General features: G+C 54.5%; 2 protein-coding genes across 2 annotated transcripts; both read right to left on the reverse strand.

The window, feature by feature from the left end:
• Window positions 1-1652: 1652 nt before the first annotated feature.
• On the reverse strand, window positions 1653-8309 carry LOC121002664 (sialidase-like). Its single transcript, XM_040434097.1, has 3 exons — window positions 8217-8309; window positions 3827-3849; window positions 1653-3614 (listed from the first exon to the last, which is right to left on the reverse strand). Exons 1-3 carry the CDS (start codon window positions 8307-8309, stop codon window positions 2540-2542), a joined length of 1191 nt encoding a protein of 396 aa, XP_040290031.1. The 3' UTR covers window positions 1653-2539.
• LOC121000952 (zinc finger protein 436-like) lies at window positions 5392-24462 on the reverse strand. The gene is made up of 5 exons (XM_040431781.1): window positions 24366-24462; window positions 16799-16931; window positions 13510-13605; window positions 9689-9775; window positions 5392-9552 (listed from the first exon to the last, which is right to left on the reverse strand). The coding sequence occupies exons 1-5, from the start codon at window positions 24381-24383 to the stop codon at window positions 8354-8356; spliced, it is 1533 nt and encodes a 510-aa protein (XP_040287715.1). The 5' UTR covers window positions 24384-24462; the 3' UTR covers window positions 5392-8353.
• Window positions 24463-25720: the final 1258 nt, after the last annotated feature.

Genomic DNA, 25720 nt, shown 5'->3' on the forward strand with positions numbered 1-25720 from the left:
TGTGATTTCGCTTTGCCGGGCTCTTTACTTTCACTTTGTAACACGTGTAGCAGCCATTATAGTAAAAAATAATAATTAGTTACCGCTAAGGACGTGGAAATTTGGATTAGTGGCGGATCAAATTTTTCCTAAACTCCCAATTCTACTTCGATTTGCTCAATTCTACTCATTAGCTGAGGCTCAGAGCTCTTCAAGGAGAACATGGGTCAGTTCTGGCAGGTTCTCCACGTATCTTAGGTACTTTAGACTGCTTTCTTGTAACTCTTGGTGTCCTCCTTATTTACATGACACTAAAGAATATGTCTTACTCTGTGTTTGATCCCATACTCACCTCTTACCAGCTGGGAAACTTCAAATCAATTCCAATACCGAAAAGGCCATGGACACAACTGGCCATGGATTTCAACACGGGTCGATGACCGTAAACCGATGATTTGGGTAGTCATTGGTTCAGTAAACTATGGCATCGTGTGCCTCCGACTGATCTGACCAACTCCAAGTTATTCATTAAGCAGCTTGTTCGATTGCATGGTGTAGCTGCAAATATTTTTCCTGCTCAGGAGACCTAGTTTGGAGGGCTTTTTGTGCACTAAAAAAAACTCTCATTTAATTTTCTAATTTTGGTTCTTTTTCATCTAAAGACATTTCTGAAGCAGCAGCATTAACTAGTCATCTGAGAGAAGTTTGGACAACGCTTAATCTTAGACTATCCACTGATAGGAAAAAAAAAAAAGCAGCAGACACGGGGCGTGGAATAGGCCCTTCTTTCCAAGGAGGATAAAACATAGCAGTCTTCAAAAATACGAAACTTAAAGGGAACCTGTCATCAACGTTATGCTGCCCATACTAACGGCAGCATAAAGTGGAGACAGGCGAGTTGATTTCAGCGGTCTTTTATTTAAAAGTTAACAGTAAGTGGTTACCCGAGAACCAACATCACAATCATTGCAGTCTGGGCCTGGAAAAAAGAGTCCTGGCCACCTGAGAAGAGTCCTGGTTATTCCTGCTCTCCCGCCCACCTGCTGATGACTGACAGGCTTCTGCCTAGTTTTTTCCCTTTCTCTCTAGGAGAGAACTGCCAATCATCAGCAGATGGTCGAGGAGAGCAGGAGATTATAATATCCAGGACTCTTCTCAGGTAGATGGGACTTTTCAAGGCCTGGGCTGCAATGATTATGATGCTGGCTCTCGGCAACCACTTACTTTTAGCTCATGAGTAGTGTTGAGCGAACTTGTGTTTTAAGTTCGGCGTCTATGGTTCGGGTTATCAAAGAATCTCGTTATGGATTCCGCTACCACAGACAAAAGTTATAGTCCGTGGTAACGGAATCCATAACGCGATTCTTCGATAACCCGAACTTTAGACGCCGAACTTAAAACACAAAGTTCACTCAACACTACTCATGAGTGACACCCCGCTGAAATCAGTATTTCTGTCACTATTTTATGCTGCCCTCAGTGAGGTCAGCATAAAGTTGATGACAGGCTCCCTTTAAGTCCCAATTGGGAGCTAAATGTATTGGCCCATACCAGTTCATTGATCTCATTACCCACCTGGATACCACCTTCATGATAACTAATGTGTTCCATAAATATCCTCCAGTATATGCCGCCATTTCAGGTTAATGGCCTTCTGGAGTTTAAGCCTCAGTGCATGGTCTGCGCGTGGCCCCGGGGACGTCCGCAGCCGGTCAGTGCATGGCCACGGGGACGTCCGCAGCCGGTCAGTGCATGGCCACGGGGACGTCCGCAGCCGGTCAGTGCATGGCCACGTCCACGGGGACGTCCGGACAAATGATCAACAGCATAACCAGACTGAACATAGAGCATAGGCTTTATCTGCAGATTATACATATATAACAGTCATAGTGCCCCAGATATACACATTACATACAACAGTCATGGAGCTCCGAAAATACACATTATATACAGCCATCATGGAGCCCCGGATATACACATTATATACAGCCGTCACGGTGCCCCAGATATACATCATATACAGCCGTCATGGTGCCCCGGACGTACATATTGTATACAAGCCCTGTATATACACAACCACTGTAGTGAACCAAATATACACAGACTGACCACTTTATTAGAGCCCAGACCCTTCGTGACTGGCACGTCCCTGTATGGAGATTAGACCCATGACCCTGGAGTGCAGAATTAAACCCAGTGACAAGTTTTCCGATGATCGGTCTATGTGTGAATCCACATTATAAATGGGAAAATACAGCAATCAGAGCGACTTGGAACGAAGCATGGAAATTTGGGCTGGGGCTTTGCACACTGCAGACTATTTGAGGAGAGCATACTGATAACAGTGAGATCAAGGAAGAACATCAAGCGACAGGGGTCATCTGGACGAAAGGGGTCCGAGAAGGAGGTCAGGAATCATTCTGAGAAGCTGAATACAGCACTGCTACCCCAACCAACATGTCCGGGTCCTTAATATGGATTGGCACACGACAGCTCCAGGGTCATTACTGTTCTAAGGGAAACGGACAGACAAAACTAGAGAGCAACATAGCACAAAGGATCACTGAGGAGAATGAGTATCACTGAGCAGTGGAGAACATGGAGAACTGAGTGAATAATGAGGATCACTGAGCAGTGGAGAACATGGAGAACTGAATGGAGAATGAGGATCACTGAGCAGTGGAGAACATGGAGAACTGAATGGAGAATGAGGATCACAGAGCAGTGGAAAACTGGGTGAAGAATGAGGATCACTGAGCAGTGGAGAACTGAGTGGAGAATGAGGATCACTGAGCAGTGGAGAACATGGAAAACTCAGTGAAGAACGAGGATCACTGAGCAGTGGAGAACATGGAGAACTGAGTGAAGAACGAGGATCACTGAGTAGTGAGGAACATGGAGAACTGAGTGGAGAATGAGGATCACTGAGCAGTGGAGAACATGGAGAACTGAATGGAGAATGAGGATCACTGAGCAGTGGAAAACTGGGTGAAGAATGAGGATCACTGAGCAGTGGAGAACTGAGTGGAGAATGAGGATCACTGAGCAGTGGAGAACATGGAAAACTCAGTGAAGAACGAGGATCACTGAGCAGTGGAGAACATGGAGAACTGAGTGAAGAACGAGGATCACTGAGTAGTGAGGAACATGGAGAACTGAGTGGAGAATGAGGATCACTGAACAGTGGAGAACTGGGTGAAGAATGAGGATCACTGAACAGTGGAGAACTGGGTGAAGAATGAGGATCACTGAACAGTGGAGAACTGGGTGAAGAATGAGGATCACTGGGCAGTGGAGAACTGAGTGGAGAATGAGGATCACTGAGCAGTGGAGAACATGGAGAACTGAGTGGAGAATGAGGATCACTGAACAGTGAAGAACTGGGTGAAGAATGAGGATCACTGAACAGTGGAGAACTGGGTGAAGAATGAGGATCACTGGGCAGTGGAGAACTGAGTGGAGAATGAGGATCACTGAGCAGTGGAGAACATGGAAAACTCAGTGAAGAACGAGGATCACTGAGTAGTGGAGAACTGGGTGGAGAATGAGGATCACTGAGTAGTGGAGAACTGGGTGGAGAATGAGGATCACTGAGCAGTGGAGAACATGGAGAACTGGGTGGAGAATGAGGATCACTGAGCAGTGGAGAATGAGGATCACTGAGCAGTGGAGAATGAGGATCACTGAGCAGTGGAGAATGAGGATCACTGAGCAGTGGAGAATGAGGATCACTGAGCAGTGGAGAACTGGGTGGAGAATAAGGATCACTGAGCAGTGGAGAACTGAGTGGAGAATGAGGATTACTGAGCAGTTGAGAACATGGAGGACTGAGGAGAATGAGGATCACTGAGCAGTTGAGAACATGGAGAACTGAGTAAAGAATGAAGATCACTGAGCAGTGGAGAACTGGGTGGAGAATAAGGATCACTGAGCAGTGGAGAACTGAGTGGAGAATGAGGATCACTGAGCAGTTGAGAACTTGGAGAACTAAGTAAAGAATGAGGATCACTGAGCAGTTAAGAACATGGAGAACTGAGTGAATAATGAGGATCACTGAGCAGTTGAGAACATGGAGGACTGAGTAGCGAATGAGGATCACTGAGCAGTTCAGAACAAGAACAGAGTGGCGAATGAGGATCACTGAGCAGTTCAGAACAAGAACAGAGTGGCGAATGAGGATCACTGAGCAGTTCAGAACAAGAACCAGTGGAGAATGAGGATCACTGAGCAGTTCAGAACAAGAACTGAGTGGAGAATGAGGATCACTGAGCAGTGGAGGACATGGCCTGGTCAGAGGTATACAGATTTTGGCTGCACTATGCTGCTGGAGGACAGGCACCATAAACAGCTGAACCCTTCCTTTCAGGTGGTGGAGTAACACTTGGGGAAGTTTTTCTTGGCACATCCGAGGTCCTCTGATACCTGTGGACAGTAAGGTGACCTAAGCAACCATGTTCTTCCCATCATGTGTACACTATGGCAGAAGGACAATGCCCCATGCCACAAGGGTAGTATAGTCATGGACTAGCTCCAGGAACATGGCAGCAAGCTTTCCTTCTTCCCCAATCTTCACCTCAGATCTTATCCTATAAAGCATCTCTGAAGGGAGGTAGAAGGGGCTGTTCAGAGCATGTCAGGACCTCCATCTTACATTCTGTTCATAGAGGCCGATATCCCTGCAGTAAGACGCCACTACAAATGGCTGCGATTCTGAAGGCCAAAGGAGGTCCAACACCCTGCTAAGAGATGGCGTCTCTAATAACGTGGTCTTTCAGTGTATATTATATATACAGCCACCGCAGTGTCCTGCATAAACACTATAAACAATGACCATAGTGCACAGGATATACATTATATATACACCCACCATGATATACACAGGGCACTCTACTCCGGATGCTGTAATCAGGCGGCACTGGTGATCAGGGGGTTAGAAGTTCCACTTTACCTAGCATCACCTCCTATGATCCTGGAAGCTCTTACATTGGGTGCACTGAAGGTGCTCCAGAAGATCAGGATGATGTGCTACTAGAAAAGTTCAACCTCCGAAAAAAAATACACTTGAGTCCCATAAGAATAACCCTGCACATATGTTCTAGCCACCACGACCATCACAAGCCTCAGTGTGAACCCCCCTCCCATACTGTGGTCAGTCTTTGCATATGGTCTGGCAGTGCATCAAACTGTGTCTCACAACGTGTAAGGTCACACTGAGTCGACCCGTGTCTCACAACGTGTAAGGTCACGCTGAGCCGACCCGTGTCTCACAACGTGTAAGGTCACACTGAGCCGACCCGTGTCTCACGTGTAAGGTCACAATGTGCTGATCCGTGTCTCACAACGTGTAAGGTCACACTGAGCCGACCCGTGTCTCACAACGTGTAAGGTCACACTGAGCCAAACCCGTGTCTCACAACGTGTAAGGTCACACTGAGCCGACCCGTGTCTCACAACGTGTAAGGTCACACTGAGCCGACCCGTGTCTCACAACGTGTAAGGTCACACTGAGCCGACCCGTGTCTCACAACGTGTAAGGTCACACTGAGCCGACCCGTGTCTCACAACGTGTAAGGTCACACTGTGGTGGTAGTACTACACTGATCGTGTCTCTCTCCCTGTGGTGGTAGTACTACACTGATCGTGTCTCCCCCTGTGGTGGTAGTACTACACTGATCATGTCTCCCCCTGTGGTGGCAGTACTACGCTGATCAGGTCTCTCCCTCTCCCTGTGGTGGTAGTACTACGCTGATCGGGTCTCCCCCTGTGTTGGTAGTACTACACTGATCATGTCTCCCCCTGTGGTGGCAGTACTACGCGGATCATGTCTCCCCCTGTGTTGGTAGTACTACGCTGATCGGGTCTCCCCCTGTGTTGGTAGTACTACACTGATCATGTCTCTCCCTGTGTTGGTAGTACTACGCGGATCGTGTCTCTCCCCGTGTTGGTAGTACTACGCGGATCCTGTCTCTCTCCCTGTGTTGGTAGTACTACGCGGATCCCGTCTCTCCCTGTGTTGGTAGTACTACGCGGATCATGTTTCTCCCTGTGTTGGTAGTACTACGCGGATCATGTCTCTCCCTGTGTTGGTGGTACTACGCGGATCATGTCTCCCCCTGTGTTGGTGGTACTACGCGGATCCTGTCTCTCCCTGTGTTGGTAGTACTACACTGATCGGGTCTCTCCCTGTGGTGGTAGTACTACGCGGATCCTGTCTCTCCCTGTGTTGGTGGTACTACACTGATCGGGTCTCTCCCTGTGGTGGTAGTACTACGCGGATCCTGTCTCTCCCTGTGTTGGTAGTACTACGCTGATCGGGTCTCTCCCTGTGTTGGTAGTACTACGCTGATCGGGTCTCTCCCTGTGGTGGTAGTACTACGCGGATCCTGTCTCTCCCTGTGTTGGTAGTACTACGCGGATCCTGTCTCTCCCTGTGTTGGTAGTACTACGCGGATCGTGTCTCTCCCTGTGTTGGTAGTACTACGCTGATCATGTCTCCCCCTGTGTTGGTGGTACTACGCGGATCATGTCTCCCCCCGTGTTGGTGGTACTACGCGGATCGTGTCTCTCCCCGTGTTGGTAGTACTACGCGGATCCTGTCTCTCTCCCTGTGTTGGTAGTACTACGCGGATCATGTCTCTCCCTGTGTTGGTGGTACTACGCGGATCATGTCTCCCCCTGTGTTGGTGGTACTACGCGGATCGTGTCTCTCCCTGTGTTGGTAGTACTACGCTGATCGTGTCTCTCCCTGTGGTGGTAGTACTACGCGGATCCTGTCTCTCCCTGTGGTGGTAGTACTACACTGATCGGGTCTCCCCCTGTGTTGGTAGTACTACGCGGATCGTGTCTCTCCCTGTGTTGGTAGTACTACGCGGATCGTGTCTCTCCCTGTGTTGGTAGTACTACACTGATCGTGTCTCTCCCTGTGTTGGTAGTACTACACTGATCGTGTCTCTCCCCGTGTTGGTAGTACTACACTGATCGTGTCTCTCCCCGTGTTGGTAGTACTACGCGGATCCTGTCTGTCTCCCTGTGTTGGTAGTACTACGCGGATCCTGTCTCTCTCCCTGTGTTGGTAGTACTACACTGATCGTGTCTCTCCCCGTGTTGGTAGTACTACACTGATCGTGTCTCTCCCCGTGTTGGTAGTACTACGCGGATCCTGTCTCTCTCCCTGTGTTGGTAGTACTACGCGGATCCTGTCTCTCTCCCTGTGTTGGTAGTACTACGCGGATCCTGTCTCTCCCTGTGTTGGTAGTACTACACTGATCGTGTCTCTCCCTGTGTTGGTGGTACTACACTGATCGTGTCTCTCCCTGTGTTGGTGGTACTACGCGGATCATGTCTCCCCCTGTGTTGGTGGTACTACGCGGATCCTGTCTCTCCCTGTGTTGGTAGTACTACGCTGATCGGGTCTCCCCCTGTGTTGGTAGTACTACGCGGATCGTGTCTCTCCCTGTGTTGGTGGTACTACGCGGATCATGTCTCCCCCTGTGTTGGTGGTACTACGCGGATCCTGTCTCTCCCTGTGGTGGTAGTACTACGCGGATCCTGTCTCTCCCTGTGTTGGTAGTACTACGCGGATCGTGTCTCTCCCTGTGTTGGTAGTACTACACTGATCGTGCCTCTCCCTGTGTTGGTAGTACTACGCGGATCCTGTCTCTCCCTGTGTTGGTAGTACTACGCGGATCGTGTCTCTCCCTGTGTTGGTAGTACTACACTGATCGTGTCTCTCCCTGTGGTGGTAGTACTACGCGGATCGTGTCTCTCCCTGTGTTGGTAGTACTACGCGGATCGTGTCTCTCCCTGTGGTGGTAGTACTACGCGGATCCTGTCTCTCCCTGTGTTGGTAGTACTACGCGGATCCTGTCTCTCCCTGTGTTGGTAGTACTACGCGGATCCTGTCTCTCCCTGTGTTGGTAGTACTACACTGATCGTGTCTCTCCCTGTGGTGGTAGTACTACGCGGATCCTGTCTCTCCCTGTGTTGGTAGTACTACGCGGATCCTGTCTCTCCCTGTGTTGGTAGTACTACGCTGATCGGGTCTCTCCCTGTGTTGGTAGTACTACGCGGATCGTGTCTCTCCCTGTGTTGGTGGTACTACGCGGATCATGTCTCTCCCTGTGTTGGTAGTACTACGCGGATCCTGTCTCTCCCTGTGTTGGTAGTACTACGCGGATCCTGTCTCTCCCTGTGTTGGTAGTACTACGCGGATCGTGTCTCTCTATCGTTTGTACTACGTTGGCTGAGTCTCCACGTATCGGCAACTTTCCGGTCAGCTCGTGGAAAACGGCATATCTTGTAGGACTAGCGTCCTTTGTTATTTTATCCATCTGGCCATGCCTGGTAGCGCTCGGACACGGCTATCCTGCAGCATTCAGTGCTCGGAGTGATGGTGGTTACAGACGCTACTTGACGGGTTTTCTGCGGTGTCCCCACCATGCAGGCAGCTCTCCCCTGAAGAGGGGGTGACGGGCTGGGGCACCTTACAGCTGGAGTGCAGCCTCTCCCCCGTGTGTATCCTCTGGTGACGTACAAGGTTGTGCTTCTTGTAGAAGCTTCCACCACATACCAGGCAGGTGAAGGGCCGCTGCCCACTGTGGATGTTCTTGTGCCGCTCAAGGTTAGGCTTCTGACTAAAGCGGTCTCCGCACACATTGCACCGGAATGGCCGCTCGCCGGTGTGAATCTTCTGATGCCGGCTCAAGTATTTTCTGGTATTGAATCCTTTCCCACAGTCCGAACAGATGAAAGGTCGATCACCGGACACACCCTTGCGGGTTTTCCTATGCGCCTGTAGGTGCGGCTGAGCTTCAAAGCTGCTGCGGCACTGGGCGCAGGAAAATGGTTTTTCTTCACCCCCACAGCTGCCAGCGCCATTCTGATGAGCACGCTGGTGGGTGAGGAGGTGCGAACGGCAGGCAAATCCTTTCCCACAGTCTGGGCAGCTGTGCGGTCGCTCCGTAGAGTGAACCGCTTCCTTGTGCCGCAGCAAAGCCTTCCGATGGGCAAACCTCTTCTGGCACTGGTCACAGGGGAATGGGGTCTCGCCCGTGTGTCTGCGCCTGTGGTTCACCAAGTGCTGCTTACGGCTAAAGCTCTTCCCGCAATCAGAACACGTGAATGGCCTTTCCCCTGTGTGGATCCGACAGTGTGTGATCAGGTCGGCCTTCCGGTTGAAGCTTTTACCACACAGGTCACATGAGAAGGGCCTCTCTCCGGTGTGCAGCCGCTGGTGAGTCTGGTAGTTCCCTTTATGGTTAAACCCGATTCCGCAGTATTCGCAGGAGAACAGCTTCTCCCCCGTGTGGATGCGTTTGTGGCCCACCAGGTGGTGGCGGTAGTGGAAGCTCTTGCCACATATCTCACAGGGGTAGGGGCGTTCTCCGCGGTGAGTCCGCTGATGGCTGGTCAAGTGGGACTTTCGAATGAAGCTGCGGTGACAATCTGAGCAGGAGTACGGTCTGTCCGCAGATAAGCGGGAGCTCTTCAGGGTATTGCCATTCAGGTCCGACCCCTGGAGATGGGACGGCAGGGTGTCAAATGAGAGGCCGGGAGACTCCCAAAAATCACTACCTGCCACAGAAAAGATAAGGAATGTTACCAACACACAGCAACATTAACAAGCACCGAGGCGAGGAACGGGGGGCTACGCCTCTGAAATACGGCCAAGTCATATCGAAGGACCTCCGCGCCTACAGTGGTCACTCACCGATGTAGCTGTGGCCCTTCATGTCAGACTGCGTGGACGGCGACAGCTCCTTCTCCTCTTCTTTTACAGCACGTAATACAGGCCTCCCTGCGAGAGAGAATCGGTCACACAACCCCCTCCATCACTGAACCAACACCACGAGCAGCGGCAGGTCTCCAGTGGCTGTGGTCGGCAGTCTCATCCTCAGTCTCTACCCATCAGTCACCCCCCTTACTGTCTCGCTAATAGGGTGCATTCACATGACCGTATGCATTGTGTGGTCCGCAAAACACGCATCTGCAAAAAATACAGATGAAGTCCGCGTGACATCCATTTTTTTTTGCGGATTGATAGTAACAATGCCTATCCTTGTCTGCAAAACAGACAATAGGACATGTTGTATGTTTGTGTGAACTACGGAATGGACACACGGATGTGGACAGTACACGGTATGCTGCAAGTAGTGTAGAGGCAGCACTATACGGTCTCAGGATAATGCGTCTATATCAATGCAGCAGCCTAGCCGTAGACCCTTGATCCATCAGGCCATGAAATATACATGTAGAAAAGAAGATGGCTTCGGCAGCATTCCGCAATATCAAAAAAGATCCTTTATTCGTACCTCCAGACACAATTGGCCACGTTTCGACTGTACACCAGTCTTTGTCAAGCCTAATGACATACATTCTGGTAGGCATATATATACCCCTGCAGTTCCTTGACGTCCGAATTCAGGTGCACAATGGAAGGATCTGTACTGATCTCTTCCAAAAACCTACAGACAGGAATACTTTGTTAATGTATGACAGCAGTCACCCTCAGAACATGGTAAGCTCCCTTCCGTGGAGTCAACTCCCTAGGGTACGTCGTATCGTATCAGATGACACCCTCTTTGGTATTAGGGTAGATGAGATGTGTAATAAGTTCAGCAGGAGAGGATATCCCACCAAATTGATCAACCGTACTAAGCATAGGATTACATCTATGGAACGCAGTTCCACTCTGGTGAGAAAACCCCAAAAACAAGAGACCCCCCGTATTCCATTTGTATCCATCTTTGGGGGTGATAGTGGCAATATAGCCAACATCCTACGACAGGAATGGCGGATCCTGCAGAAAGGATTGCCTGCAGTCACTGAATTTTCAGTTCCCCCAATGATGGCATACAAACGGAGCCCTAACCTACGCGATAGATTGGTGAAGGCGGATATAGGGGGGAAGGACATCGAAAGGCAGAAAAGGCTAGCACCACTGAAGAATGGTAATTTCCCTTGCCTTTCATGTTGCAATTGCGGTGGCATCATGAAAGGTGACGGTTTTACACATCCCTACAGTGGTAAACGGTTTAAGATCAAAGGTCATTATACATGTAAGTCCACAGACGTGGTGTACATGATACAGTGCCCGTGCAGTTTGATCTATGTGGGGGAGACCATGATGGAATTGAGGGAAAGAATTAACAAGCACAAAAGCACAATTAGAACAGGTGCACTCGACAAACCGGAGGCAAAACACTTCATTGACTGTAAACATTCCATTAATCAATTGAGATTTCGAGTTATCGACAGCGTAGGATACTTGAGAAGGGGTGGGGACAGGAAGGGGATCCTGAGGAGGAAGGAACTTAAATGGATCCATACCCTCAGGTCCCTTCAACCTTTTGGCTTGAATCTAGAGTTTAATGTCGCGTCCATCGATTGATAGATGTTACTGTTTTGTCCTCTCAGTATAGTGACATCATGTTTTTAATATATATGTGGCACATCTCCGGTGGAGCAGTCTTCAGTCTATATATCAAAGGGCCATGAGTATGGTCCATATGTGATGTATATATGGGATACACTATCCAGATGGTGGTTATGTGTGGTTATTGTGCACCACACTTATGATGTTATGTATTTTTCCATTTACGGTGATGTACGTGAATATGTCGGGTCCAGATTGATTTCCCTCTATAGTCATGTGATGATCGGTGTGAGCAGGGGTCCTGTAGTATATAGCCCTGTTCACTGTAGATACGGATCACACATATAATAAGTAGCGGTGACCGCGGCGTCATCGTTGCCATGGCGCCGATGTTTACGCCTTGTCTTCATTGGCTACGTACCCCATGTGACTAACGCTATTGACGCACTGCTGTGCGCACTTGAGTGAGGGTCATGGGGCGGACGCACAGGCTGTGACGTCAGTGAGTGCGTCCTGCAGCACATTGGCTGGAGACACGTGCGCCGCCGGGAGCCATGACAACGCATGATACTTCCGGTATGGGTAGACGCACAGGCTGTGACGTCAGTGAGTGCGTCCTGCAGCACATTGGCTGGAGACACGTGCGCCGCCGGGAGCCATGACAACGCATGATACTTCCGGTATGGGTAGACGCACAGGCTGTGACGTCAGTGAGTGCTTCTGGCAGCACATTGGCTGGAGACACGTGCGCCGCCGGGAGCCATGACAACGCATGATACTTCCGGTATGCAAATACATTGAGACGCGGCTGCGCACCACAGACATTGGAACGCCGAGGGGGACAACACGAGTGCGGTAGATATATCATTAACTGTGAGTTGTAACATCTACATGTGTATTCTATTGTGCAGTGATTTGTACTGATGATGTAACGGGGTGTGTCTTTTATGTGGGGGGTATATATATGCCTATCAGAATGTATGTCATTAGGCTTGACAAAGACTGGTGTACAGTCGAAACGTGGCCAATTGTGTCTGGAGGTACGAATAAAGGATCTTTTTTGATATTGCGGAATGCTGCCGAAGCCATCTTCTTTTCTACAAGTACACGGTATGCTGTCCGCATTTTTTGAGGAACTACTAAAAAATGAATGGGTTCACATCTGACCGACAAAAAACGCAGATTGGATGCAGACCAAAAACAGGGTTGTGTGAATGGAGCCTCGCAAGCTGCTTCATTATCAACAGATGGATAGTCATCCATCGTCTTCAGCCTCGGTGACCCCCGTACCCCCTCCAGCCAGCCTTCAGCCTCGGTGACCCCCGTACCCCCCTCCAGCCGGCCTTCAGCCTCGGTGACCGCCGTACCCCCTCCAGCCGGCCTTCAGCCTCGGTAACCCCCGTACCCCCTCCAGCCGGCCTTCAGCCTCGGTGACCCCCGTACCCCCTCCAGCCGGCCTTCAGCCTCGGTGACCCCCGTACCCCCTCCAGCCGGCCTTCAGCCTCGGTGACACCTGTACCCCCCTCCAGCCTCGGTGACCCCCGTACCCTCCTCAAGCCGGCCGTCAGCCTCGGTGACCGCCGTACCCCCTCCAGCCGGCCTTCAGCCTCGGTGACCCCCGTACCCCCTCCAGCCGGCCTTCAGCCTCGGTGACCCCCGTACCCCCTCCAGCCGGCCTTCAGCCTCGGTGACACCTGTACCCCCCTCCAGCCTCGGTGACCCCCGTACCCTCCTCAAGCCGGCCGTCAGCCTCGGTGACCGCCGTACCCCCTCCAGCCGGCCTTCAGCCTCGGTGACCCCCGTACCCCCTCCAGCCGGCCTTCAGCCTCGGTGACCCCCGTACCCCCTCCAGCCGGCCTTCAGCCTCGGTGACACCTGTACCCCCCTCCAGCCTCGGTGACCCCCGTACCCTCCTCAAGCCGGCCGTCAGCCTCGGTGACCGCCGTACCCCCTCCAGCCGGCCTTCAGCCTCGGTGACACCTGTACCCCCCTCCAGCCTCGGTGACCCCCGTACCCTCCTCAAGCCGGCCGTCAGCCTCAGTGACAAGCCCCCCCCCAGCTAGCCGTCAGCTTCAGTGCAACAATCTCCCCCCCCCCCCCCTTCCAGTGTCTGCCTCGGTCCCCATCCCGTCATATATCACCCCGATTAGTCTTACCCCCATATGACTTTGGGCGCCTTCCTCTTCTTTTAGACACTTTGGTTGCCTCTTCCGGTTCCAGATGAGGCCGATTAACCCTACGAAGGAGGAGACCTGACGAAATAAAACAGTTATGTCCACAGGGCACCGAAGCTCAGTCCCAGAACCAAGTGCAGCAGCGGCAGCCCCCCGAAGACCCTGAGCATGGGAGACATACAACGGGTCTAGGCCGCTGTATGTAGAACGTGACAAGGCGCCGCTTATCCCTGACTGCTTGTGACCACTGACATGGAGGGTTCAGGGCAGTGCGGAACATCGGACGCCAGGTCTGCAGATATCGCTGAGGGACAGAGGGGGGGGGGTCGCATGACCATCCCAGGTAACACTCGGCCGAAAGGCGCCCCCCGCATACACACGTCCCACAGGCGACCCCCCCTCCGCAAAACACACGGCCCACAGGCGACCCCCCCTCCGCAAAACACACGGCCCACAGGCGACCCCCTCCCCCGCAAAACACACGGCCCACAGGCGACCCCCTCCCCTGCAAAACACACGGCCCACAGGCGACCCCCTCCCCCGCAAAACACACGGCCCACAGGCGACCCCCTCCCCCGCAAAACACACGACCCACAGGCGACCCCCTCCCCCGCAAAACACACGGCCCACAGGCGACCCCCTCCCCCGCAAAACACACGGCCCACAGGCGACCCCCTCCCCCGCAAAACACACGGCCCACAGGCGACCCCCTCCCCCGCAAAACACACGGCCCACAGGCGACCCCCTCCCCCGCAAAACACACGGCCCACAGGCGACCCCCTCCCCCGCAAAACACACGGCCCACAGGCGACCCCCTCCCCCGCAAAACACACGCCCACAGGCGACCCCCTCCCCCGCAAAACACACGGCTCACAGGCGACCCCCTCCCCCGCAAAACACACGGCCCACAGGCAACCCCCTCCCCCGCAAAACACACGGCCCACAGGCGACCCCCTCCCCCGCAAAACACACGGCCCACAGGCGACCCCCTCCCCCGCAAAACACACGGCCCACAGGCGACCCCCTCCCCCGCAAAACACACGGCCCACAGGCGACCCCCTCCCCCGCAAAACACACGGCTCACAGGCGACCGCCTCCCCCGCAAAACACACGGCCCACAGGCGACCCCCTCCCCGCAAAACACACGGCCCACAGGCGACCCCCTCCCCCGCAAAACACACGGCCCACAGGCGACCCCCTCCGAAGACACACGGCCCACAGGCGAACCCCCCCGCAAACACACTGCCAACAGGTGACCCCCCACGAAGACACACGGCACACAGGCGACCCCCCCACGAAGACACACGGCACACAGGCAATCCCCCACCAAGACACACGGCCCACAGGCAATCCCCCACGAAGACACACAGGCAATCCCCCACGAAGACACACAGGCAATCCCCCACGAAGACACACGGCCCACAGGCAATCCCCCACGAAGACACACAGGCAATCCCCCACGAAGACACACGGCACACAGGCAATCCCCCACCAAGACACACGGCACACAGGCAATCCCCCACGAAGACACACAGGCAATCCCCCACGAAGACACACAGGCAATCCCCCACGAAGACACACGGCACACAGGCGACCCCCCACGAAGACACACGGCACACAGGCAATCCCCCACGAAGACACACGGCACACAGGCAATCCCCCACGAAGACACACGGCACACAGGCGACCCCCCACGAAGACACACAGGCAATCCCCCACGAAGACACACGGCACACAGGCGACCCCCCACGAAGACACACAGGCAATCCCCCACGAAGACACACGGCCCACAGGCAATCCCCCACGAAGACACACGGCACACAGGCGACCCCCCACGAAGACACACGGCACACAGGCGACCCCCCCACGAAGACACACGGCACACAGGCGATCCCCCACGAAGACACACGGCCCACAGGCAATCCCCCACCAAGACACACGGCACACAGGCGACCCCCCACGAAGACACACAGGCAATCCCCCACGAAGACACACGGCCCACAGGCGACCCCCCACGAAGACACACAGGCAATCCCCCACGAAGACACACGGCCCACAGGCGACCCCCCCACGAAGACACACAGGCAATCCCCCACGAAGACACACGGCACACAGGCGACCCCCCACGAAGACACACAGGCAATCCCCCACGAAGACACACGGCCCACAGGCGACCCCCCCACGAAGACACACGGCACACAGGCGACCCCCCACGAAGACACACGGCACACAGGCGACCCCCCACGAAGACACACGGCACACAGGCGACCCCCCACGAAGACACACAGGCGACCCCCCACGAAGACACACGGCACACAGGCGACCCCCCACGAAGACACACGGCACACAGGCGACCCCCCACGAAGACACACGGCACACAGGCGACCTCCCACGAAGACACACGGCACACAGGCGACCCCCCACGAAGACACACAGGCAATCCCCCACGAAGACACACAGGCAATCCCCCACGAAGACACACAGGCAATCCCCCACGAAGACACACAGGCAATCCCCCACGAAGACACACGGCACACAGGCGACCCCCCACGAAGACACACGGCACACAGGCGACCCCCCACGAAGACACACAGGCGACCCCCCACGAAGACACACGGCACACAGGCAATCCCCCACGAAGACACACGGCACACAGGCGACCCCCCACGAAGACACACGGCACACAGGCGACCCCCCACGAAGACACACAGGCAATCCCCCACGAAGACACACAGGCAATCCCCCACGAAGACACACGGCACACAGGCGACCCCCTCCTCTGCAAACACACGTCCGACAGGCGACCCCCAGGTGACCCCACGCTAACAAGAGACACCATGCCGTGCTAACAGGCGGCCCCCTCGCAAACTCACGGCCCACAGACGACCCCACTCCGAATACACAGCCCACAAGCGCCTTTCCCCCCACAAACACACAAATAACAGGCCCCCCCCCCCCGCAAACACACGGCCCACAGGCGACACCCCCGCAAACACACGGCCCACAGGCGCTCTCCCGGCAAACATAAGGACGACAGGCGACCCCCCGTCCCAAACACACGGCCAACAGGTGAAGCCCCCGTTAACATGTGGCCGACAGGCGACCTGACCACCAACAAACCCCCCGCCCTTAACGTACATGCCAGAGTCACATGTCTGCCCTGTAACGAGGACACGTGCGATATCGATCTGGCCACGCCCGGCACTCAGGGGTCCCTGTATTATAATATAGGGGGCACCTAATCCCCAATATAAGGAGATGGAGGTCTCACCCACGGAGGTCACCAGCTCAAAGTTCTCCATCATGACTTCCTGATACAAGCGTCGCTGCCGAGCGTTCAGCCGATCCCACTCCTCCTGCGTGAAATATACCGCCACCTCCTCAAACGTCACCGGGGCAACGACCTGAACAACATGGAAGACTGAGATGGTGCACACATGTAATAGAGGCTCCGCCCACTGTGTGATATCACATGTCATACAGAAGGCCCGCCCCAACATAATATCACACATGTAATAGAGGCTCCGCCCACTGTGTGATATCACATGTCATACAGAAGGCCCGCCCCAACATAATATCACACATGTAATAGAGGCTCCGCCCACTGTGTGATATCACATGTCATACAGAAGGCCCGCCCCAACATAATATCACACATGTAATAGAGACTCCGCCCACTGTGTGATATCACATGTCATACAGAAGGCCCGCCCCAACATAATATCACACATGTAATACAGAGGCCGCACAGTGTGATATCACACATGTAATACAGAGGCCGCACAGTGTAATATCACACATGTAATACAGAGGCCGCACAGTGTAATATCACACATGTAATACAGAGACCGCACAGTGTAATATCACACATGTAATACAGAGACCGCACAGTGTAATATCACACATGTAATACAGACGCCGCACCGTGTAATATCACACATGTAATACAGAGGCCGCACAGTGTAATATCACACATGTAATACAGAGACCGCACAGTGTAATATCACACATGTAATACAGAGGCCGCACCGTGTAATATCACACGTGTAATACAGAGGCCGCACAGTGTAATATCACACGTGTAATACAGAGGCCGCACAGTGTAATATCACACGTGTAATACAGAGGCCGCACAGTGTAATATCACACATGTAATACAGAGGCCGCACAGTGTAATATCACACATGTAATACAGACCCCGCACAGTGTAATATCACACATGTAATACAGACGCCGCACAGTGTAATATCACACATGTAATACAGAGGCCGCACAGTGTAATATCACACATGTAATACAGAGGCCGCACAGTGTAATATCACACATGTAATACAGAGACCGCACAGTGTAATATCACACATGTAATACAGAGGCCGCACAGTGTGATATCACACATGTAATACAGAGGCCGCACAGTGTAATATCACACAGGTAATACAGAGGCCGCACAGTGTAATATCACACATGTAATACAGACACCGCACAGTGTAATATCACACATGTAATACAGAGGCCGCACAGTGTAATATCACACATGTAATACAGAGGCCGCACAGTGTAATATCACACATGTAATACAGAGACCGGACGATGTAATATCACACATGTAATACAGAGGCCGCACAGTGTAATATCACACATGTAATACAGAGACCGCAGAGTGTAATATCACACATGTAATACAGAGACCGCACAGTGTAATATCACACATGTAATACAGAGGCCGCACAGTGTAATATCACACATGTAATACAGAGGCCGCACGGTGTAATATCACACATGTAATACAGAGACCGCACAGTGTAATATCACACATGTAATACAGAGGCCGCACAGTGTGATATCACACATGTAATACAGAGACCGCACAGTGTAATATCACACATGTAATACAGAGGCCGCACAGTGTAATATCACACATGTAATACAGAGACCGCACAGTGTAATATCACACATGTAATACAGAGGCCGCACAGTGTAATATCACACATGTAATACAGAGACCGCACAGTGTAATATCACACATGTAATACAGAGGCCGCACAGTGTAATATCACACATGTAATACAGAGACCGGACGATGTAATATCACACATGTAATACAGAGGCCGCACAGTGTAATATCACACATGTAATACAGAGACCGCACAGTGTAATATCACACATGTAATACAGAGGCCGCACAGTGTAATATCACACATGTAATACAGAGGCCGCACGGTGTAATATCACACATGTAATACAGAGGCCGCACGGTGTAATATCACACATGTAATACAGACGCAGCACAGTGTAATATCACACATGTAATACAGACGCAGCACAGTGTAATATCACACATGTAATACAGAGACCGCACAGTGTAATATCACACATGTAATACAGAGACCGCAGAGTGTAATATCACACATGTAATACAGAGGCCGCACGGTGTAATATCACACATGTAATACAGAGACCGCACAGTGTAATATCACACATGTAATACAGACACCGCACAGTGTAATATCACACATGTAATACAGAGACCGCACAGTGTAATATCACACATGTAATACAGAGGCCGCACAGTGTAATATCACACATGTAATACAGAGACCACAGAGTGTAATATCACACATGTAATACAGAGGCCGCACAGTGTAATATCACACATGTAATACAGAGGCCGCACAGTGTAATATCACACATGTAATACAGAGGCCGCACAGTGTAATATCACACATGTAATACAGAGGCCGCACAGTGTAATATCACACGTGTAATACAGAGGCCGCACAGTGTAATATCACACATGTAATACAGAGGCCGCACGGTGTAATATCACACATGTAATACAGACCGCACAGTGTAATATCACACATGTAATACAGACACCGCACAGTGTAATATCACACATGTAATACAGACACCGCACAGTGTAATATCACACATGTAATACAGAGACCGCACAGTGTAATATCACACATGTAATACAGAGGCCGCACAGTGTAATATCACACATGTAATACAGAGGCCGCACAGTGTAATATCACACATGTAATACAGAGGCCGCACAGTGTAATATCACACATGTAATACAGAGACCGCACAGTGTAATATCACACATGTAATACAGAGGCCGCACAGTGTAATATCACACATGTAATACAGAGACCGCACAGTGTAATATCACACATGTAATACAGAGGCCGCACAGTGTAATATCACACATGTAATACAGAGGCCGCACAGTGTAATATCACACATGTAATACAGACACCGCACAGTGTAATATCACACATGTAATACAGACGCAGCACAGTGTAATATCACACATGTAATACAGAGGCCGCACGGTGTAATATCACACATGTAATACAGACACCGCACAGTGTAATATCACACATGTAATACAGAGGCCGCACAGTGTAATATCACACATGTAATACAGAGGCCGCACGGTGTAATATCACACATGTAATACAGACACCGCACAGTGTAATATCACACATGTAATACAGAGGCCGCACAGTGTAATATCACACATGTAATACAGAGGCCGCACAGTGTAATATCACACATGTAATACAGAGACCGCACAGTGTAATATCACACATGTAATACAGAGGCCGCACAGTGTAATATCACACATGTAATACAGACACCGCACAGTGTAATATCACACATGTAATACAGAGGCCGCACGGTGTAATATCACACATGTAATACAGACACCGCACAGTGTAATATCACACATGTAATACAGAGGCCGCACAGTGTAATATCACACATGTAATACAGACACCGCACAGTGTAATATCACACATGTAATACAGAGGCCGCACAGTGTAATATCACACAGGTAATACAGAGGCCGCACAGTGTAATATCACACATGTAATACAGACACCGCACAGTGTAATATCACACATGTAATACAGAGGCCGCACAGTGTAATATCACACATGTAATACAGAGGCCGCACAGTGTAATATCACACATGTAATACAGACACCGCATCCTCCTCAGTCCTTTCCCTCCCCCGCTGTCACCTTCAGCCCCCCTCCTCAGTCCCCCACCCCCCCGCTCTCACCTCAGTCCCCCCCCTCCTCCTCAGCTCTCACCTCAGTCCCCCCCCCCCTCCTCAGCTCTCACCTCAGTCCCCCACCCCCCCCCCTCTCACCTCAGTCCCCCCCTCCTCCTCAGCTCTCACCTCAGTCCCCCCCTCCTCAGCTCTCACCTCAGTCCCCCCCCCTCCTCAGCTCTCACCTCAGTCCCCCCCCCTCCTCAGCTCTCACCTCAGTCCCCCCCCCCTCCTCAGCTCTCACCTCAGTCCCCCCCCCCTCCTCAGCTCTCACCTCAGTCCCCCACCCCCCCCCCCCTCTCACCTCAGTCCCCCCCCCCCTCAGCTCTCACCTCAGTCCCCCCCCCTCAGCTCTCACCTCAGTCCCCCCCCCCTCAGCTCTCACCTCAGTCCCCCCCCCTCCTCCTCAGTCCCCCAGCTCTCACCTCTGTCCCCCCTCCTCCTCAGTCCCCCCGCTCTCACCTCTGTCCCCCCTCCTCCTCAGTCCCTCAGCCCCCCCTCCTCCTCAGTCCCCTAGCCCCCCCTCCTCCTCAGTCCCCTAGCTCTCACCTCTGTCCCCCCTCTCTCAACCTCCAGCCCCCCCTCCTCCTCCATCCCCCCCTCCTCCTCCATCCCCCCCCTCCTCCTCCATCCCCCCCCTCCTCCATCCCCTCCTCCTCCATCCCCCCCTCCTCCTCCTCCATCCCCCCCTCCTCCTCCTCCATCCCCCCCTCCTCCTCCTCCATCCCCCCTCCTCCTCAGTCCCCCAGCTCTCACCTCCAGCCCCCCCTCCTCCTCAGACCCCCAGCTCTCACCTCCAGCCCCCCCTCCTCCTCCTCAGTCCCCCAGCTCTCACCTCTGTCCCCCCTCCTCCTCAGTCCCCCCGCCTCCTCAGTCCCCCCCTCCTCAGCCCTCACCTTCGGCCCCCCTCCTCAGCTCTCACCTCTGTCCCCCCTCCTCAGCTCTCACCTCCAGCCCCCACCTTCGGCCCCCCTCCTCAGCTCTCACCTCTGTCCCCCCTCCTCAGCTCTCACCTCTGTCCCCCCTCCTCAGCTCTCACCTCTGTCCCCCCTCCTCAGCTCTCACCTCTGTCCCCCCTCCTCAGCTCTCACCTCTGTCCCCCAGCTCTCACCTCCAGCCCCCCCTCCTCCTCCTCCATCCCCCAGCTCTCACCTCCAGCCCCCCCTCCTCCTCAGTCCCCCAGCTCTCACCTCTGTCCCCCCTCCTCCTCAGTCCCCCAGCTCTCACCTCTGTCCCCCCTCCTCCTCAGTCCCCCAGCTCTCACCTCTGTCCCCCCTCCTCCTCAGTCCCCCAGCTCTCTCCTCCAGCCCCCCCTCCTCCTCAGTCCCCCCCCTCCTCAGCTCTCACCTTCGGCCCCCCTCCTCAGCTCTCACCTCTGTCCCCCCTCCTCCTCAGTCCCCCAGCTCTCACCTCTGTCCCCCCTCCTCCTCAGTCCCCCAGCTCTCACCTCTCTCCCCCCTCCTCCTCAGTCCCCCCCCTCCTCAGCTCTCACCTTCGGCCCCCCTCCTCAGCTCTCACCTCCAGCCCCCCCTCCTCCTCAGTCCCCCAGCTCTCACCTCTGTCCCCCCTCCTCCTCAGTCCCCCCCCTCCTCAGCTCTCACCTTCGGCCCCCCTCCTCAGCCCCCACCTTCGGCCCCCCTCCTCAGCTCTCACCTCTGTCCCTCCTCCTCCTCAGTCCCCCCTCCTCCTCCTCAGTCCCCCAGCTCTCACCTCCAGCCCCCCCTCCTCCTCCTCAGTCCCCCCCTCCTCCTCCTCCTCCTCCATCCCCCAGCTCTCACCTCCAGCCCCCCTCCTCCTCCTCAGTCCCCCAGCTCTCACCTCCAGCCCCCCCTCCTCCTCCTCCACCCCCCCCCCCCTCCTCCTCCTCCTCCTCCCCCCCCCTCCTCCTCCTCCTCCACCCCTCCCCTCCTCCTCCCCCCCCCCCCCCCCCTCCTCCTCCTCCAGCCCCCCCTCCTCCTCCTCCAGCCCCCCCTCCTCCTCCTCCCCCCCCCCTCCTCCTCCATCCCCCCCTCCTCCTCCTCCAGCCCCCCCCTCCTCCTCCATCCCCCCCCTCCTCCTCCTCCTCCATCCCCCAGCTCTCACCTCCAGCCCCCCTCCTCCTCCTCAGTCCCCCAGCTCTCACCTCCAGCCCCCCCTCCTCCTCAGTCCCCCAGCTCTCACCTCTGTCCCCCCTCCTCCTCAGCTCTCACCTCTGTCCCCCCTCCTCAGCTCTCACCTCCAGCCCCCACCTTCGGCCCCCCCTCCTCAGCTCTCACCTCTGTCCCCCCCCCTCCTCAGCTCTCACCTCTGTCCCCCCCCTCCTCAGCTCTCACCTCTGTCCCCCCCCCCCTCAGCTCTCACCTCTGTCCCCCCCCTCCCCAGCTCTCACCTCTGTCCCCCCCCTCCTCAGCTCTCACCTCTGTCCCCCCCCTCCTCCTCCTCAGTCCCCCAGCTCTCACCTCTGTCCCCCCTCCTCCTCAGTCCCCCCCCTCCTCAGCTCTCACCTTCGGCCCCCCTCCTCAGCTCTCACTCAGCCCCACCTTCTCCCTCAGTCCTCCTTTCAGTCCCCAGCTCTCACCTCCAGCCCCCCCTCCTCCTCAGTCCCCCAGCTCTCACCTCTGTCCCCCCTCCTCCTCAGTCCTCCCCCTCCTCAGCTCTCACCTCTGTCCCCCCTCCTCCTCAGCCCCCCCCCCCTCCTCAGCTCTCACCTTCGGCCCCCCTCCTCAGCTCTCACCTCCAGCCCCCACCTTCTCCTCAGTCCTCCTTCTCAGTCCCCCAGCTCTCACCTCCAGCCCCCCCCTCCTCCTCAGTCCCCCCAGCTCTCACTCTGTCCCCCTCTCCTCAGTCCTCCCCCTCTCAGCCTCTCACTCTGTCCCCCCTCCTCAGCTCTCACCTCCAGCCCCACCTTCGGCCCCCCTCCTCAGCTCTCACCTCCAGCCCCCCTCCTCCTCAGTCCCCCAGCTCTCACCTCTGTCCCCCCTCCTCCTCAGTCCTCCCCCTCCTCAGCTCTCACCTCTGTCCCCCCTCCTCAGCTCTCACCTCAGTCCTCCCCCTCCTCAGCTCTCACCTCTGTCCCCCCTCCTCAGCTCTCACCTCTGTCCCCCCCTCCTCCTCAGCTCTCACCTCCAGCCCCCACCTTCGGCCCCCCTCCTCAGCTCTCACCTCTGTCCCCCCCCTTCTCCTCCTCAGTCCCCCCCTCCTCCTCAGTCCCCCCCTCCTCCTCAGTCCCCCCCTCCTCCTCAGTCCCCCCCTCCTCCTCAGTCCCTCAGCTCTCACCTCTGTCCCCCCTCCTCCTCAGCTCTCACCTCTGTCCCCCCCCTTCTCCTCCTCAGTCCCCCCCTCCTCCTCAGTCCCCCCCTCCTCCTCAGTCCCCCCCTCCTCCTCAGTCCCCCCCTCCTCCTCAGTCCCCCCCTCCTCCTCAGTCCCCCCCTCCTCCTCAGTCCCCCCCTCCTCCTCAGTCCCCCCCTCCTCCTCAGTCCCTCAGCTCTCACCTCTGTCCCCCCTCCTCCTCAGCTCTCACCTCTGTCCCCCCTCCTCAGCTCTCACCTCCAGCCCCCACCTTCGGCCCCCCTCCTCAGCTCTCACCTCTGTCCCCCCTCCTCAGCTCTCACCTCTGTCCCCCCTCCTCCTCAGTCCCCCAGCTCTCACCTCTGTCCCCCCCTTCTCCTCCCCCACCCCCTTCGCTCTCACCTCCGGCCCCCCTCCTCCTCAGTCCCCCAGCCCCCCTCCTCCTCAGTCCCTCAGCTCTCACCTCTGTCCCCCCCTTCGCCTCCCCCACCCCCTTCGCTCTCACCTCCGGCCCCCCCGCCATCCTTCTCTCTCAGCCCCCGGAGAGGACGGTTCAGATTCTTCCCAGGGCTGATAATGAATCAGTGGGTAAAGCATGATGGGAAATGTGGGAGGAGCCATAGCCATACAGACCCGCCCTCTTCAATGGTCCAGCACACGACACGCCTCTTTTACAGCTCGCCCCATGTGACACGCCCTCTTCAGACACGTGCGCACTTATAACCCGCCTTCTCGCTGTTACAGACACGCCCTTTAGATGAGGCTGATTAGGAGACGCCCCTCTGTTTACTGCTTGGTGCTCCTCCTTCACATCCCCTCAGAGCCGGGCCTGCAGTGACGCGAGTGGTGGGCGGGACGAAAAGACAATCGGTGGCGCCGTACTGCGCATGTCAGGCCGGGAGCTCTATAACTAGGCGAGAGGGGCGAGAGTGCGCATGTGCAGGGTGTGTTCTATGTGCCATGTGTGTATTACATACTCTGTATCATGCATACGTGTGTGATATGTGTTGTGTCTGTCATGCATGTAATATGTATATGTGTGTGTCTACCTCACAAAGTTCCATAACTTGAATGAAGGCCAACGCCCCGGTTTGCCCCCATACAGAGCTGAGCGGCCGCCGGCAGACGACCCTCGTATTACCCCATAAGGGAGGACTTCGCTCTTTCATCCGGTAATCGGCGGCCCCGTTACACCGGCGAATCATCAAACGTTCGCCCAAAGCTCTTTAGCGATAATGTGATGGTAATACCAGCAGTGCCCCTCACCCCTCCTCAGGGGGTACTCCGCGCCCTGCTTCACCTGAGCTCCGGAGCCCCCCGCACATGACGCCGCTGACTGTGGGAAGAGGGGAGACCAAGAATAACCACTGTGAAGGGCACATATCTGGGCATAACTACTGTGAGGGGCACATATCTGGTATAACTACTGTGAGGGGCACATATCTGGTATAACTACTGTGAGGGGGGCACTTATCTGACCATAACTACTGTGAGGGGGCACATATCTGGTATAACTACTGTGAGGGGCACATATCTGACTATAACTACTGTGAGGGGGCACATATCTGGTATAACTACTGTGAGGGGCACATATCTGACCATAACTACTGTGAGGGGGCACATATCTGGTATAACTACTGTGAGGGGCACATATCTGACTATAACTACTGTGAAGGGCACATATCTGGGCATAACTACTGTGAAGGGCACATATCTGGGTATAACTACTGTGAGGGGCACATATCTGGTATAACTACTGTGAGGGGCACATATCTGGGTATAACTACTGTGAGGGGCACATATCTGGGTATAACTACTGTGAGGGGCACATATCTGGTATAACTTCTGTGAGGGGCACAT

Source organism: Bufo bufo, chromosome 5 (genome assembly GCF_905171765.1).
Source record: "Bufo bufo chromosome 5, aBufBuf1.1, whole genome shotgun sequence".
NCBI lineage: Eukaryota > Metazoa > Chordata > Amphibia > Anura > Bufonidae > Bufo > Bufo bufo.